The following is a 17,000-nucleotide window of genomic DNA, read 5'->3' as shown; positions in this document are numbered from 1 at the left end:
GTGCGTAACCAGACAAAAAAATTAACACCGAGCCAAAGCAGACATTAGGACGGTCGAACAAAAGCTTGGTCAAAGAGAGAGAGGTTTTAAGGAGGGTCTTAAAGGAGGAAAGAGGTGGAGAAGTTTAGGGATGGAATTTTGGAGCAGTGATTCTGCAAACTGGGGGTCCAAAGAGACTTTCCAGAGGATCTGTGGAATAATGTGAACGGGACCCATTGCTGCAATGGCGCGGGTTGGGCGCGCGCTGTTGGCCGTTATTTTGATTTTCTTTGTCCGCTCGCGCACCGGGGAGTTCGGCATCAGGCCCGGAGGCCTGGTGCACTCGCACACCGAGACACTGGTAAGCGATCGCCAGTGGGCACTGGGGCCGAGGAGGCAGCTCTGGAAACGGACAGGTAACCGGATTAGCAGGGTCTCGGACTGACCGAGAATCCCCGAGAGACCCCAGGGACACCGGGAATGGATTCACAGGGCTGGGGCTGGGGGAGGGGAGGAAGGAGCCGCCACGTCAGCCTTATCCGAGGGCCTGAAATGATGATCAAGCCGAGCTTCAGTCACTGGAGTACGGCAGCTGGGCCTGTGACTGGACCCGGACGAAAGCCGCCGTGGTCCCAGTTACTGGCGGTGTGCCGATGGCAGAAATGCCACGCACCAGGCAGCGTGTCAGCGATATCCCAGCGCAGACAGGCCGGTGAACAGCAGAGGGGGAGAAAAAAGGCTGAAACACTCGGCAGCTGTGCAGTGAGTAGGCGGGCGGCGGAGGGTTACACCTGAAACAGTGTCAGTGTTCCCAACAGGAGCCACCGAGCCTAATCCCACTCCAGGAAGAGCAGTGAATTATTCAACAGGCATGTTGCTGAACCGGTAGTGTTTCCTTTCAGGTGAAGGGAAGATAAAAGTTTTCACATCACCAATCACATCAATGTTCACTATATCGGACAGCCCTGGCAAAATTTCATGCAAATCCCTTTAACAGGACACTGATGAACTTTACATTCAGAAATGTAAATGTGCAAGGAGTTTATAGTATTATAATTTAGATGGCAGGACCATGATTGTTAATCCATTTGAAAAGGGGTCCTTCAACCAGAAACGTTCAAGAACCACTGTTCCATAGCTTAGTGGCCTAGACGGCTAAAGGCCCGGCTGGCCATGGATTTTCAGCCTCTCTTTCTGTACTACTAAACAGCCAGAGCAGGAGTGCCAAGGCCTCAGACCAAATCACCTGCCATCTTTGCCAGTGAATGGCACCCAACACAGAGTCTGAAGTACTTCTTCAAAAAAAAATAGAAAATATAAAAATACAACTTCATTACTCTTAGAGGTTACACAGTTTGGAAGTTTTATTATGGAACATTAAAGAATACAGACACGTGTTACAAGAAATATCACAGGCAAAGGACTGTGTCGCCCAACTTTCCAACATTCACATTGTCAGTGATTCTGAATAAAGTTGGTCAGCATTAAACTCCAAACATATTCTTCACAATGGGTGCTTCTTCTGTTCCTGAATTAATGCAGTGAACAACTGCAGATTTTGCCACAACCGTCAACATCTTCAAACCTTCAGGTTTGTTCGATCATGGTACATCTGGTATGGATCATTCACATACCAGTTCCGCCGTTTCCAGAAGTCCGTCGTCATTTTGTCCAGCATTTTGCTTTGGGTCTTGTTGCAGAAGACATGCTGTCGGAGTCGACGTTTTCTGGCAGGCCTTTTCTTCCAAAGTTTTTTCTTGTAACCCGCCTGAAACAAAGGGGAGCATTGTTGAGGGTCTGAGCAGCACGACTCGTACGCTTTTCCTGGTTCAAAACCCGACAGGGCTGTCTGTTCATTCTCAACTAATGACTGCTGAGAAATGGAGACAATTTGCCACTTTCATCGGCAAATAGATTTGAGTGAAAGGAGTTTCCCAAATTCATTTGCGTCTCATCTTTAGTCCCTTTCATCACAGAATAGAACGGTTACAGCACGGAAGGCGGCCATTCAGCCCGTCGAGCCCGTGCTGGCTCTCTGCAAGAGCACTTCAGCTAGTCCCACTTCCCCGCAGCCCTGCAAATTTTTTTCTTTCAGGTACTTATCCAACTCCCTTTTGAAAGCGGCGATTGAATCTGCCTCCACCACCCCTTTCAGGCAGTGCTTTCTTGCTGCATAAAAAAGTTTTTTCTTACATCACCTTTGGTTCTTTTGCCAATCACCTTAAATCTGTCCTCTGGTTCTCGACCATGGGAACAGTTTCTCTCTATCTACTCTGTTCAGACCCCTCATGATTTTGAACACCTCTATCAAATCTCCTCTCAATCTTCTCTGCTCCAAGGAGAACAACCCCAGCTTCTCCAGTCTATCAGCGTAACTGAAGTCCCTCATTCCTAGGATCATTCTCGTAAATCTTTTCTGCATCCTCTCCGAGACCTTCACATCCTTCCTAAAGTGTGGTGCCCAGAATAGGACACAGTACTCCAGTTGGGGCCGAAGCAGTGTTTTATACAGGTTCATCATAATTTCCACGCCTTTGTACTCTATACCTCTATTCATGAAGCCCAGGATCCCGTAAGCCTTTTTAACCGTTTTCTCAACCTGCCCTGCCACCTTCAACGATTTGTGCACACATACCCCCAGGTCTTTCTGTTCGTGCACCCCCTTCAGGATTGTACCATTTAGTTTATATGTCCTCTCCTCATTCTACCAAAATGTATCACTTCACACTTTTCTGCAATAAACTTCATCTGCCACGTGTCCACCCATTTCACCAGCCTGTCTATGTCTTCCTGAAGTCTATCACTCTCATCCTCACTGTTCACTATACTTCCAAGTTTTGTGTCACCTGCAGATTTTGAAATTGTGCCCTGTACACCCACATCCAAGTCATTAATATATATCAAGAAAAGCAGTGGTCTTAGAACCGACCCCTGGGGAACACCACGGTATACCTTCCTCCTGTCTGAAAAACAACCATTCACCACGACTGGGAAATGCAAACTGATATATATTAGAAGAAATAGGATTAAAAAATGATTACAGAATATTAGCATCACATGCTTGCGCATGTATTCCATAGACTTACTTACACGCTACAATTTTGTCTTTGCAACTATTGCCGCACGCTGAGATGATGTTGGTCGGTAACTATCCCTAGACCTTCAACTCAATTAAAGCATTTTCAATTTTCTAATTATATATTTTTTTAAATAATAGATTGCCTTGCATTTCTTAATAGTACATTCCATCTGAATTACAATTGAAAGTTTTTTTTTTTTTTTTTTTAATTATTTACTCTCCAGATGTAGCCAACACTGGCAATTCTGCACTTATTGCCAATCCCTAGTCGCCACATTCTTGAAACAACTGTGTGTACAACTAAGTGGCTAGCTTGGTAGAGCACTTCAGGGGGCATTAAGAATCAACCACCGAATGTGGACTTGAATCACATGTAGGCAGGACTGTGCAGAAGTGGCAAGTTCCCTTCCGCAGAAGGACATTAACAAATTAGTTTATTCTTTAAAAAACCAAAATCCAGCAGCTTTCATGGTCATTTTATTTGGGCACAAGTATCAGCATGGATGATCTAGACACAAATACCCCGAGAGTGCCACTTGCAAAAAAAGCAGCTGCTTAGACTTGAAGTAAACCGGATTGTAATGTTTCCTTCAGAAGACTCAAATAAATGTCTGACTTTACTTTGAATCAGCAACAACAACTTGCATTTATATAGTGTCTTTAATGTAGTAAAATGTCCCAAGGTGTTCAGCAGCGTTATCAAATAAAATTGGACACCGAGCCACATATAAAGGAGATATTAGGACAGTTGATCAAAAGCTTGGTTAGAGGTGGGTTTTAAGGAGCGCCTTAAAGAAGAGAGAGGTGAAGAGGTTTAGGGCAAACATAGAAGATAGGAGCAGTAGGCCATTTGGCCCCTTGAGCCTGCTCCGCCATTCAATGCGATCATGGCTGATCATCCAAATTCAGTACCCTGTCCCTGCTTTCTCCCCATATCCCTTGATCCCTTTAGCCTTAAGAAACATATTCCAACTCCTTCTTGAATATATTTAATGAATTGGCCTCTACTTCCTTCTGTGGTAGAGAATTCCACAGGTTCACCACTCTCTGGGTGAAGAAATTCCTCCTCATCTCTGTCCTAAATGGCTTACCCCTTATCCTTAGACTGTGACCCCTGGTTCTGGACTCCCCGACCATCGGGAACATCCTTCCTGCATCCAGTCTGTCTAGTCCTGTTAGAATTTTATAAGTTTCAATGAGATCCCCTCTCGATCTTCTAAACTCCAGCGAGTACAAGCCCAATCGACCCAATCTCTCCTCATACGTCATTCCTGCCATCCCAGGTATCAGCCTGGTGAATCTTCGCTGCACTCCTTCCATGGCAAGAACATCCTTCCTCAGATAAGGCGACCAAAACTGCACACAATACTCAAGATGTGGTCTCACCAAGGCCCTGTACAACTGCAGCAAGACATCCTTGCTCCTGTACTCAAACCCTCTCGCTACGAAGGCCAACATACCATTTGCCTTCTTAACCGCCTGCTGCACCTGCATGCTTACCTTCAGCGACTGGCGCACAAGGACACCCAGGTCTCGTTGCACTTCCCCTTCTCCCAATCTATTGCCATTCAGATAATTCCAAAGCTTAGGGCCTAGGCAGCTGAAGGCACGGCCACCAAGAGTGGAGCGATTAGAATAGTTACTTTATGATGGGAGATAAATTGGGAGAGTCCATGACAGTACAAAACTACATGAATGGCCTTTTCGCATTGCATATTTTCTTAGGGCGCTATCCTATATTTATCAAACTGAATGGTTAAATAGTTTACAGTGGCCATTTCTCAAACTAGGAATCAAAATTGATTTGTTTAGATGTTGATGTAAATCATTGAGTGTAGTTCCAGAGCTGGGTGGGCACAGAGTAAACAAACCTGGGCTGTATTGAGGGGAGAATTAAAACAAATCCCAAATCCTCTCCTGGAAAATGTTTTGCGTGTATCGCCACTATCCTCGTTCCCTGTACTCCACTGAATTAACTTCAGATCCTGATCTTCAAATCCTTCCATGGACTTGCTCCACCTTATTCGGGAATCTCTGCCAGTTCGAGGTCCAGCCACACTCACTGCTCCTCTGACCTCGGATTGCTGCTTGTTCTTTGCTTCACCATCTGGAAACTGAACTTTCATCCCTTTGGAATTCTCTTCCAAAACCTCTCCCTGCCCTAAAAAACCTCAGAAATTCCTACATTATGTCATTAACACGTGCTGTGAGACTTTTTAAAAGAAATGGTATCTCTTTCAATGCAGAATGTTGTAAACACGCACCTTCCTTCGCACCCAGAGACCACAGTGCAGCCGCAGGAACCTTTTGACAACAGATTTCACCGACTTCCGTTTTCCTTTACGCAGACTGCAGTAAGTGAGCGCTCTCACCGGCTGTTGAAAACTGGGAGCGCGAGGAGTCACGCTATACACAAGAGAAATAATATGCACATCAATACAACATTTATAGAATTTAATCATTCTTTATGTATCTTAGACGAATCAAGCTTCTTCGGTCAGTAATTTTGGCCACATATATTTTTTACCCTTTCGTCAATATTAGAATCCCATTTATAGTTTCAGGAAATCCTCCTTCACAAAAAATATTTTTTTTTGTGCCAGACTGGTCAAGTAAGTAAAAGGCAAAAAAGGTAGAAAAAAATAAATAAAACTACAGTGGGGTTTTGATGTATTAAAGCCTTGACGTGGCTACCACAGTATTTATACTGGGTAAGCTGGACCAGAGTTAGGAACACTGTACAGATGTATATGGCAGGCTGAGAGCACAATAGACCACCTGGAGGGTCCAAGAGTAGGGAACAGGCCAACAGTAAAAATCTTGAAATAAAAACAGAAAATGCTGGAGATACTCAGCAGGCCAGGCAGCATCTGTGGTGAGAGAAACAGAGTGAACGTTTCAGGTCGATGCCCTTTCAGCAGAACTGGAAAACAGCAGGAAATGGAACAGATTTTTAAGCAAGTGTAGAGGCTGGGAAATGGGGGAGGGGAGGAAAGAACAAAAGGGAAGGTCTGTGATAGGATAGAAGGTGGGAGAGGTTAAGAGAGATTGAGAGATATTCAAGGCAAAAGGGGATGGTAATGGGACAGGTTAAGAAACAAAGGATGGCTCTAGATGAAGTGTGAGTTGCGCTGGCAGAATGAAAGACAGCTGCCCTGTGGGGGAGAAGAAAAAACAGACCTTCCCTTTTGTTCTTTCATCCCCTCCCCCCTTTCCCAGCCTCTTCACTTGCTTAAAAATCTGTTCCATTTCCTGCTTTTTTCCAGTTCTGACGAAGGGTCATCGACCTGAAACGTTAACTCTGTTTCTCTCTTCACAGATGCTGCCTGACCTGCTGAGTATTTCCAGCATTTTCTGTTTTTATTTCAGATTTCCAGCATCTGCAGTATTTTCTTTTTGTATTAGTAAAAATCTTGATATTATTAAGCCTCAACTATTTGTCGGCTCTCTTGGTCTTCAGCGTGGAGACTCTATTGCAATCAGAAACGTGAAAAAATTGACAACCAAGTAGGTGGTGAACAGCAGCATAGAGAGACCCACCTCTGATTCCCTTACAGTTTCTAACCTCAACTCTGCTACCGGGAGCACACTAGTGGCGCGATCTGGCCCAGCAATAGCCGCCTGGAGAATGTGAGGTTTTAAAAATAGGACTAAAAGCAGAAGACATCAGCATCTCCTCCTCGTTCAGATGCTCCTTGATCTGCTGTATATTTCCATTATTTTCAGATTTCTAGCGTTCATGGCTTTTCCTTTTATCCCCAAAATTGGTATATTTTATGAACTATGTGCAAAACTTATAATGGAAATAATAGTCCTTAGACACCTATGTAGCTGAAAGCCAATAGGTGTGCAGTTCAGATCCCACTCCAGAAACTTGAGCACAAAAATCTAGGCTGACACTCCAGTGCAGTGCTGAGGGAGTGCTGCACTGTCGGAGGTGCCATCTTTCAGATGAGATGTTAAAGCGAGGCTCTGTCTGCCCTCTCGGGTGGAAGTAAAAGATCCCACGGCACTATTTCAAAGGAGAGCAGGGGCGTTAACCCCGGTGTCCAGGCCAATATTTATCCCTTAATCAACATCACTAAAACAGATTATCTGGTTATCACATTGCTGTTTGTGGGAGCTTGCTGTGTGCAAATTGGCTGCTGTGTTTCCCACATTACAACAGTGACTACATTTCAAAAAGTACTTCATTGGCTGTAAAGCGCTTTGGGACGTTCGGTGGTCGTGAAAGGCGCTATACAAATGCAAGCCTTTTCTTTTCCTTCAGTTAGTGTTTGATACAAATACTAATAAAATGTAGTAATCCTGTTTCAGTGTTGAAGAAGCCAGGCCTTTTTAATGTGCTGTTTGGATTTATAAAAGATAATGGCTGAGGTGCCGATTTAAGTTATTGCTACAGGTTTAAGGTTTTGCCTTCAGTGGCATCCATTGCTGCCGTAAGCAGGTCCCACATGTCTTATGTTCCAGGGTTGACTCACACTGCCCAATACCTACTTACACAATAGCGTAACTCAGGGTGTAACAACGGTATCCCCTTGTGCCCTAAATTGGATATTTGTGTCTTTTGCACGTGTGCTTCGCCAATCTCTGTGAAGGCAGACCAAGTAAACACTTGGTGAGACGAGGCCAGATAAGAATCATTAAGCTGCTCTATATCACAGCGAGTTCACACACATACACGATCAGATTCACTCCGTTCAAACAGTATAACTTGTCTTTGTGTAACAATACGAAGAAAATGTCCACTTCACCACATCAGTGGGTCGTCTTACTTCACTGAAACAAAACAACACTTAACTACACTTGTATGTTCTCCAAGCAACTTTCTGTTTCAGTTTTTTGTTTTAAATTGACTTCACGCTCTTTGCAGGATCTCACTGCCTTTCTGTTTACAGCCGAAAAAGGCCTACCAGACACATCTGGCCAAGCGCCTGCGACCAGAGGCTTCCCAACACAACGTGTGTGAGGTTTATATTGATTACTGAGACAAAACAACAAAATGCTCATTGTTTACAGTCTTTGACGAAAATAACTTCCATTAGCTTATTAAATAACCATCGCCTCAGTGCCTTTTTTTAAACTTGTGCAAATACACTATACTTTGAAACACAACATAATTCGCCTAATCTGCCAGCATGTGAACAGCACTTTATTACAGTCTTTCTGCCCCCTCTGAAGACACTAATCCAGTTCCACTGCCAGGATAAATAAATCTATCTCCTTCTAAATATATTTAAGAAGGAGAGAGATTTCTAGACACAAAAGGCATCAAAAGGTATGGGGAGAGAGCGGGAATATGGTATTGAGCTAGAGGATCAGCCATGATCACATTGAATGGCGGAGCAGGCTCGAAGGGCCGAATGGCCGGCTCCTGCTCCTATTTTTCTATGTTTCTATATAGCGCCTTTAACGTAGAAAAACATCCCAAGGCACTTCACAGGAGCATTATCAAACAAAGGGTGGTGAATCTTTGGAATTCTCTATCTCAGAGGGCTGTGGAGGCTGTCGTTGAGTATATTCAAGACAGAGATCGATAGATTTTTGGATATTAAGGGAATTAAGGGATATGAGGATAGTGCAGGAAAGTGGAGTTGAGGTAGATGATCAGCCATGATCTTATTGAGTGGCGGAGCAGGCTCCAGGGGCCAAATGGCCGACTCCTGCTCCTGTTTTTTTTCTACGTTTCTAAATTCACTTTGAATTTAAAAAAAGCACTACTGGATTTAAAAAAACATAACCCCCATAATAAATCAAAGAAAACCAGACAATGCTGCAGTAACTAAATTTTGCCCTGAATAGTGCACCATGAATGGAGAGCAGCCTAAAACTCAACTACAAACCCAAATTGGACCGATTTACCAGTCTGGTCACATTTGGCACTTCTAGCTCATGTAGGCGTGGCTCAGTGGTAGCCTTCTCGCCTCCGAATCAAATGGTGGAGGATTATAGGAACAGGAGTAGGCCACTCGGCCCCTCAAGCCTGCTCCGCCATTCAATGAGATCATGGCTGATCTGTGACCTAATTCCATATACCTGCCTTTGCCCCATATCCCTTAATACCTTTGGTTAACAGAAACTAACAATCTCAGATTTAAAATTAACAATTGGTTTAGCATCAATTGCCATTAATGGAAGAGTGTTCCAAACTTCTACCACCCTTTGTGTGTAGAATTGTTTCCTAACTTCACTCCTGCAAAGTCTGGCTCTAATTTTTAGACTATGCCCCCTAGCCCTAGAATCTCCAACCAGCAGAAATAATTTCTCTCTCTCGCTACCCCATCAGTTTCCCTTAATATCTTGAAAACTTCAATCAAATCACCACTTAGCCTTCTAAATTCCAGGGAATACAACCTTAGTTTGTGTAATCTCACCTCGTAATTTAACCTAGAGTCCAGGTATCATTCTGGTAAATCTACGCTGCACTCCCTGCAAGGCCAATATATCCTTTCTAAGGCGTGGTGAGCACAGTACTCCAGGTGTGGTCTAACCAGGTTTTGTATAGCCTCTACCCCCTTGAATTCTAGTCCGCTAGCTATAAAGACCAGCATTCCATTAGTCTTTTTGATTAAAATGTTATGGACAGGTACACTGATCTATGTACATGGACCCCTAAGTCTCTTTGGGCCTCCAGTGTTTCTAGCTTCTTACCATTGAGAACGTACTCTGATCTATTCTTTTCAGGTCACATGCCAGAGACTTGAGCATGTAATCCAGGCTGACACTCCAGTGCAGTACTGAGGGAGTTCTGCACTGTCAGGGGTTCCACCTTTTGGATGAGATATTAAACAAAGGCCCCGTCTGCCCTCTCAGATGGCACTATTCTGAAGAGCAGGGTAGTTATCCTCAGTGTCCTAGTCAAGAGCTTTCCATTTTGGCTGGAACACTGGGACAATCAACAGAAACTTCCAAGCTGGAAGGAAACCACAAATAAAGTATATGCTTGGTGTGGGGAGAAAGGTAGTGTCTAAACTGCATACAAGAAGTACAGTAATTTGAAGAACAAAGTAGTTAGATGTGCTAATAGAAGACCGACAGGTTCATTCCTCTGTTACCAATAGTAAAGAACTGAGTGCATCTGAATGTACACACCAAGGACACAAATTAATGTGGTAGATAGGTTTGGAATTTTAAGTCACAAGGGAGCACTGCCCATCTGAACTATTAAGCTGCAGCAAAATGCACTTTCCTTCCCTGACCGTTAAATTTCTACATAAGAACATAAGAAATAGGAGCTGGAGTAGGCCATTTGACCCTTCGAGCCTGCTCCGCCATTCAGTAAGATCATGGCTGATCTTCTACCTCATCTCCACTTTCCTGCACTATCCCCATATTGCTTGATTCGCTTAATATCCAAAAATCTATTGATCTCTGTCTTGAATATACTCAACGACTGAGCCGCCACAGCCCACTGGGGTAGAGAATTCCAAAGATTGACCACACTCTGAGTGAAGACATTTCTCCTCATCTCAGTCCTAACTGGCCGACTCCTTATTCTGAATCTGTGACCCCCTGGTTCTAGACTCCCCAGCCAGGGGAAACATCCTCCCTGCATCTACCCGGTCAAGCCCTGTAAAAATTTAGTATGTTTCAATGAGATCACCTCTCATTCTTCTAAACTCGAGAGAATATAGGCCTAGTCTACTCAATTTCTCCTCATAGGACAATCCCCCCATCCCAGGAATCAGTCTGGTGAAGCTTCATTGCACTCCCTCTATGGCAAGTATATCCTTCCTTAGGTAAGGAGACCAAAACTGTACACAGTACTCCAGGTGTGGTCTCACCAGGGCCCTATGTAATTGCAGCAAGACATCTTCACTCTTATACTCAAATCCTCTTGTAATAAAGGCCAACATACCATTTGCTTTCCTAATTGCTTGCTGTACCTGCATGTTAACTTTCAGTGATTCATGTACAAGGATACCCAGGTCCCAATCTCTCACCACTTAAAAAATACTCTGCTTTTCTATTTTTCCTACCAAAGTGGCTAACTTCACATTTCTCCACATTATATTCCATTTGCCATGTTCTTGCCCACTCACTTAGCCTGTTTATATCCCCTTGAAGCCTCTTTGCATCCTCCTTGCAACTTACATTCCCACCCAGTTTTGTATCATCAGCAAACTTGGATATATTACATTTGGTCCCCTCATCCAAATCATTCATATAGATTGTGAAGAGTTGAGGCCCAAGCACTGATCCTTGCGGTACCCCACTAGTTACAGCCTGCCAATCCGAAAATGACCCGTTTATTCCTACTCTCTGTTTTCTATCCGTTAACAAATCCTCAATCCATGCTAGTATATTACCCCCAATCCCATGAGCCCTAATTTTGTTTAATAACCTCTTGTGTGGCACCTTATCGAATGCCTTCTGAAAATCCAAATACACCACATCCACTGGTTCCCCCTTATCTATTCTGCCAGTTACAACCTCAAAAACCTCTAACAGATTCATCAAACACAATTTCCCTTTCATAAATCTGTGTTGACTCTGCCCAATCCTATTACAGGAAACTTTGGTTTATCTGGAGGTTGTATGTCCGGAAACCTCGATCTAACGGCAGAAATCAGCAGCCGTTTTGGTTAGGTTTTTTTCCCTTCTCCTATCTTTTTTTTTATAAAAACAGTCAGGCTCTGGAAAGTGTCTCTGTAGTTTAGCAACAGCTTCAGGCTTCCAAGGTACGGCCGAGTGTTTACAAGCTGTTGCTAAGCAACAGTGTTTGTTGTCAGATACGGAGATGAAAACCTCTGTATCCTTCAACATTAGCGCTGGTCTATCCGGAAGTTTTGATAGATCGGCAGCAGCTCGGTCCCGTCGGTGCCGGATATCGCGAAGTTTCCTGTATTATTTTCTAAGTGTCCTGTTACCACGTCCTTAATAATAGATTCTAGCATTTTCCCTACTACTGATATCAGGCTAACTGGTCTGTAGTTCCCCGTTTTCTCTCTCCCTTTTTTTAAACAGTGGGGTTACACTTGCTACCTTCCAATCCATGGGAACCATTCTAGATCTGTGGAATTTTGGAAAATGACAACCATTGCAACCACTATCTCTATAGCCAACTCTTTCAAAACCGTAGAATGTAGGCCATCAGGTTCAGGGGAATTATTGGCTCTCAGTCCCATTAATTTCCCCTGTACTTTTTTAAAAAAATACTAATTTCTTTCTGTTCCTCATACTCGCTAGTCCACTATTGTCCAGGAAGTTTTTTGCGTCTTCTTCCGTGAAGACAGACACAAAGTATTTGTTTAATTTCTCTGCCATTTCCTTATTCCCCATTATAATTTCTCCTGTCTCAGCCTGTAAGGGACCCACATTTACTTTTGCTAATCTTTTTACATACCGATAGAAGCTTTTACAGTCTGTTTTTATGTCTCTCGCTAGTTTACTCTCATTCTATTTTCCCTTTCTTTATCAATTTCTTGGTCCTCCTTTGCTGAATTCTAAAATCCACCCAATTCTCAGGCTTACTACTCTTTTTGGTAACATTATAAGCCTCTTCCTTTGATCTAATACTATCTTTAACTTCTCGTTAGCTACGGTCGGACCACTTTTCCTGTGGGGTTTTTGTGCCGTAAAAGGAATGTATATTTGTTGTAAATTATGTATTAATTTTTTTTATGCTAGCCATTGCTTCACTACCATCATATCTTTTAATGTAGTTTCCCAATCTACCATAGCCAGCTCGCCCCCCGTACCTACATAGTTTGCTTTGTTTAGATTTAAGACCCTAGTTTCGGATTTAACTAAATCACTTTCAAACTCAATATAAAATGCTATATTATGGTCACTCTTCCCTAAAGGCCACTTTACTACAAGGTTAATTAACCCTTTCTCATTGCACAATACTAGATCTAAAATAGCCTGTTCCCTAGTTGGTTCCTCTAGAAAACTATCTTACATACATTCCATGAATTCATCCTCCACACTATTACTGCAAATTTGGTTTGCCCAGTCTATATGTAGATAAAGTCCCCCATGATTACAGTATTACCCTTGTTACATGCGCCTCTAATTTCCTGATTTATACTCTGCCCTATATTACAACTACTCTTTGGGGGCCTATAAACACCAATGTTTTCTGCCCCTTGCTGTTTCTTAGCTCCACCCAAACTGATTCTACTACATTTTCGGAGCCATTTTCAAACTCACCTCTTGAGAGCAGAGAGTTTATGTGCACAAATAAAATTACTCTCCAAAGGTGATCCCAGTTTGGTTACTGTGGAAACGGTCGGGGATTGAACATGTCGAAGGTTGAGGGTGGTAAACCTGGAGACCAGCTGTATAACGGAGGAGTCTCTTGATGCATTGTTCTGGGCCAAAGGAATGAAGTACCTCAATGTTCCTTACAATACAATAGAGAGAAAACACTTTCTTACTTTTTAAAAATTACAACCTTTTACTTAATGTTTTGCTTATAAAATTAACATTTTCATCTACAGGTGTAAGTCATAGAAACATAGAAGATAGGAGCAGGAGTAGGCCATTCGGCCCCTCAAGCCTGCTCCACCATTTAATGAGATCATGGCTGGTCATCCAAATTCAGTACCCTGTCCCTGCTTTCTCCCCATATCCCTTTAGCCTTAAGAAATATATCCAACTCCTTCTTGAATATATTTAATAAGTTGGCCTCAACTGCCTTCTGTGGTAGAGAATTCCACAGGTTCACCACTCTCTGGGTGAAGAAATTCCTCATCTCGGTCCTAAATGGCATACCCCTTATCCTTAGACTCTGACCCCTGGTTCTGAACTCCCCCGCCATCGGGAACATCCTTCCTGCATCTAGTCTGTCTAGTCCTGTTAGAATTTTATAAGTTTCAATGAGAGCCCTCTCATTCTTCTAAACTCTAGCGAATACAAGCCTAATCGACTCAATCTCTCAGTTCAGAATGGTTAAACACTGGTGCAAATCCTGCCAGAATGGTCAGGTGCTAATAAGAACATAGAAATGATGATCAACCTGCAAAGACCATTTAGCCTACCTGGATGGTCCCAGTGTTTAGAAAGCATCATACCCCATGACACCTCATGCCCTACCATCATTTTTCTCCAGGTACTTATCCAATTCCCTCTTGAATTTGCTGATATAATCAGCTGCAACTGCCTCCCTTAGCAGTCCATTCCATACATTCATGTGTAAACTAGTTACAGAAAAATTGCCATTTCACTCTCCCTTCTAAGTTTAAGGCTATGCCAATTTTCCAGCAGCAGTTCATGTGTATAATTTTGCACATGTCCAAGTGCAGACTAGTCGTGGGAGTGAAAAAAAACATGCGCCCAAGTGAATCTTAAAAGGGTGTGGGCATGATGGGAAACAAAATTCTGAAAGCCTCAGGTTACAGGCAGGAGTCTGCAGCAAGTGATGCGGCAGCCCAAATTAAGGTTGTGCCGCAGGAGCTGCTTATGAAAGCAGCTGCCCTCTGTTCCCTTCCACAGTACCATCATTTCTCCCCACCCACCTCCTGATCAGCATGCTTGTAAAGAGATGTATTCCTGTTTCAGGTCACAGTTGACCATTACTGAATGTGCAACCATATGTTGCATTGGTTGATGCAGATGCCCTTGCAACTGATGGCATAGCTCAGCATCTACATATCTGCTGACTCAGCCTGTGAGAAGCTAAGTTCCCCATGGTCTAACCAGGCATGTATACCAGGGCCTGCAGAAATGGTCGGTGGCACCTTGGTAGGTGCAGCCAATGTGTCAACGTTGGCTCTCGACCCTGGCATGCCTTCTTTCATGCGTACCATGTAAAGCGTGACATGTTGTGATTCTAAAGGACCATCCAGCATAAGAGTCAGTCATGCAATCAACATATCTTAGTGATATAATTATGGGTCTGCTGTTGCAGTTTCCCTTGGGAAGAGGAGCCTCCACCAGGACAACATCTACCAGAGTGAGGTGACATCACCAGTCTGAAGATGCAGGTGGTGGTGGGTGGGCACACAGAGCATCTCTTGGGTAGCCTGACCTGCTGGCATCCCTCTGTAGGGCTTCCTCGTCTTCCAAATAAGTCAGCTCAGAGTATTGCAATTGGAAAAACTCAGAGAGCCTAAGTGCCAGCAATCCCCACCTCCCAAAATGATCAGAAATGACATAAAGGCACATATCTTTCCAATTTATGCCTTTCAAACAAACTCCCACTTGACCAGTCAGTCCCCAACAGCCCTGGATTCTTTAACATGGATTGAACTTGATGTCACATGCACATGCCAAAATAGTACCTATCGGATGTCCACTTTAACTCTGACCAGGCAATCATATGGGACCAATAACAGACACAGATTAGGTAGAACCAATTTCCACCAAATTTACCAGTGTCATGGAAAGAGATTCAGGGTTTGTGGCAAAACATTGTTTTATGCAGAGGGTTGTTGGAGCATGCAATGTCTCCTAACCTCTATAGAACCAGAAATGTTTACACCAGAAATGTTTACACAACAGGCAGAGGTCAGTCATCCCATCGTGTCTGCTGCCAGCTATTTGCTAGAGCAATCCCACTACCCTCCTCTCTTTCTCTGCTTTAAATATTTGTTACCTCTAGACTTGACTATTGCAACACACTCCTGGCTGACCTCCCACATTCTACCCTCCGTAAACTAGAGGTCATCAAAAACTCTGCTGCCCGTGTTCTAACTCGCACCAAGTCCCATTCACCCATCACCCCTGTGCTCGCTGACCTACATTGGCTCCCAGTTAAGCAACACCTCGATTTAACAATTTTCATCCTTGTTTTCAAATCCCTCCATGACCTTACCCCATCTCTAATTTCCTCCAGCCCTACAACGCACCCCCCTCCCCCCAAAGATATTTGCGCTCCTCTAATTCTGCCCTCTTGAGCATCCCCAATTTTAATCGTTCCACCATTGGTGGCCGTGCCTTCAGCTGCCGAGGCCCTAAGCACTGGAATTCCCTGCCTAAACCTCTCTTTCCTCCTTTAAGACGCTCCCTAAAACCATCCTCTTTGACCAAGCTTTTCGTCATTTGCCCTAATATCTGCTTATGTGACTCGGTGTCAAATTTTGTCTGATGATACTCCTGTGCAGCGCCTTGGGACGTTTGCTACATTAAAAGGTACTACATAAATACAAGCTGCTGCTGTTAAAAGATGCAGAGGGTCTCTGACTCGACCGCTCCCTGTAGCAAAAGCAGTCCTGCTACAAGTGAACATCTGGATGTCGAGGATCAGGGCAGGCTCCCAATTAAATAGCCCCCTCTACTGCCTCGGTTAATAGAAGAGTAAAGGCCACGGGGTGGGAGGGGCAGCTTGACCCTGAACAGGCCGAGTGGACCATCCGCAGCCCCTCCGGAGCCGTGACCTCCACCGAGGCCTAAATCACAACCACCGGAGAACCAGCGCTGTGCCCCCACCCAGCCCCACCGGAGAACCAGCCCCGCGCTCCGTCTATTCCGCATTATTTCGGTTGCACTCACCCACCGCGCTCCTCAGCGCCGCCATCTTGACATTTCACCTTTCACCTCTACGGTGGCTCCGCCCAGTCAGACCTACCGACTCGCGTAATTCAAAATCCTCCGCCAGCTCACAGTCTCCCTGGTTAGGAGAGGGAGGGAAATGTGCAGCCCGCATTTATAGCTTGTTATATTATTAAACATATTTCCAGTAAATGTCTCAACAAATCGTCTTTTCAATCTGTCCTGAACAATTTTATTGGGCAAAAGGAGAGTGGAGTACAAATATATCCCAATCCTGTTTTTGAAATTAGTTGTTTTGGGATATCTCTGGATTGTGAGCTGATAGGAGAGTCCAAATGTATTTCTGAATATTGTTATTTATTTTAACTTTTAATCTGGCCAATTTTTTAACAATATTGTGTAATATGAGTCCTGACATTAGCTTTGTGGTCATTGACTTTTCTGCACCTTTAAGTCTAAAAGTTTGCAAATTATTTGCACTAGACAAGTCTTTTCTTCCTTTAAC

At 43.8% G+C, this 17,000-nt stretch overlaps 1 protein-coding gene across 1 annotated transcript; it reads right to left on the bottom strand.

The window, feature by feature from the left end:
* Nucleotides 1-1,318: 1,318 nt before the first annotated feature.
* On the bottom strand, nt 1,319-16,619 carry mrpl35 (mitochondrial ribosomal protein L35). The gene is made up of 4 exons (XM_085975493.1): nt 16,496-16,619; nt 13,214-13,406; nt 5,323-5,464; nt 1,319-1,747 (listed from the first exon to the last, which is right to left on the bottom strand). Exons 1-4 carry the CDS (start codon nt 16,518-16,520, stop codon nt 1,559-1,561), a joined length of 549 nt encoding a protein of 182 aa, XP_085831619.1. The 5' UTR covers nt 16,521-16,619; the 3' UTR covers nt 1,319-1,558.
* Between the last annotated feature and the right edge of the window lie 381 nt (nt 16,620-17,000).

This window comes from Somniosus microcephalus, chromosome 2 (genome assembly GCF_052327205.1).
Source record: "Somniosus microcephalus isolate GS21.2 chromosome 2, FLI_Smic_1.0, whole genome shotgun sequence".
Taxonomy (NCBI): Eukaryota; Metazoa; Chordata; class Chondrichthyes; order Squaliformes; family Somniosidae; genus Somniosus; species Somniosus microcephalus.
The sequence above is the reverse complement of the archived record's forward strand: the minus strand, read 5'-3'. Positions and strand labels throughout refer to the sequence as shown.

Bases quoted from the DNA above. Each gene is read 5' to 3' on its own strand.
- mrpl35 (XM_085975493.1), bottom strand. From the start codon at position 16,520: ATGGCGGCGCTGAGGAGCGCGGTGG. The intron at 13,407-16,495 runs GTGAGTGCAACC...TTGTATTGTAAG, and splicing joins GGCGCTGAGGAGCGCGGTGG to GAACATTGAGGTACTTCATT. The intron at 5,465-13,213 runs GTGAGTTTGAAA...TCTTGTGTATAG, and splicing joins AAACTCTCTGCTCTCAAGAG to CGTGACTCCTCGCGCTCCCA.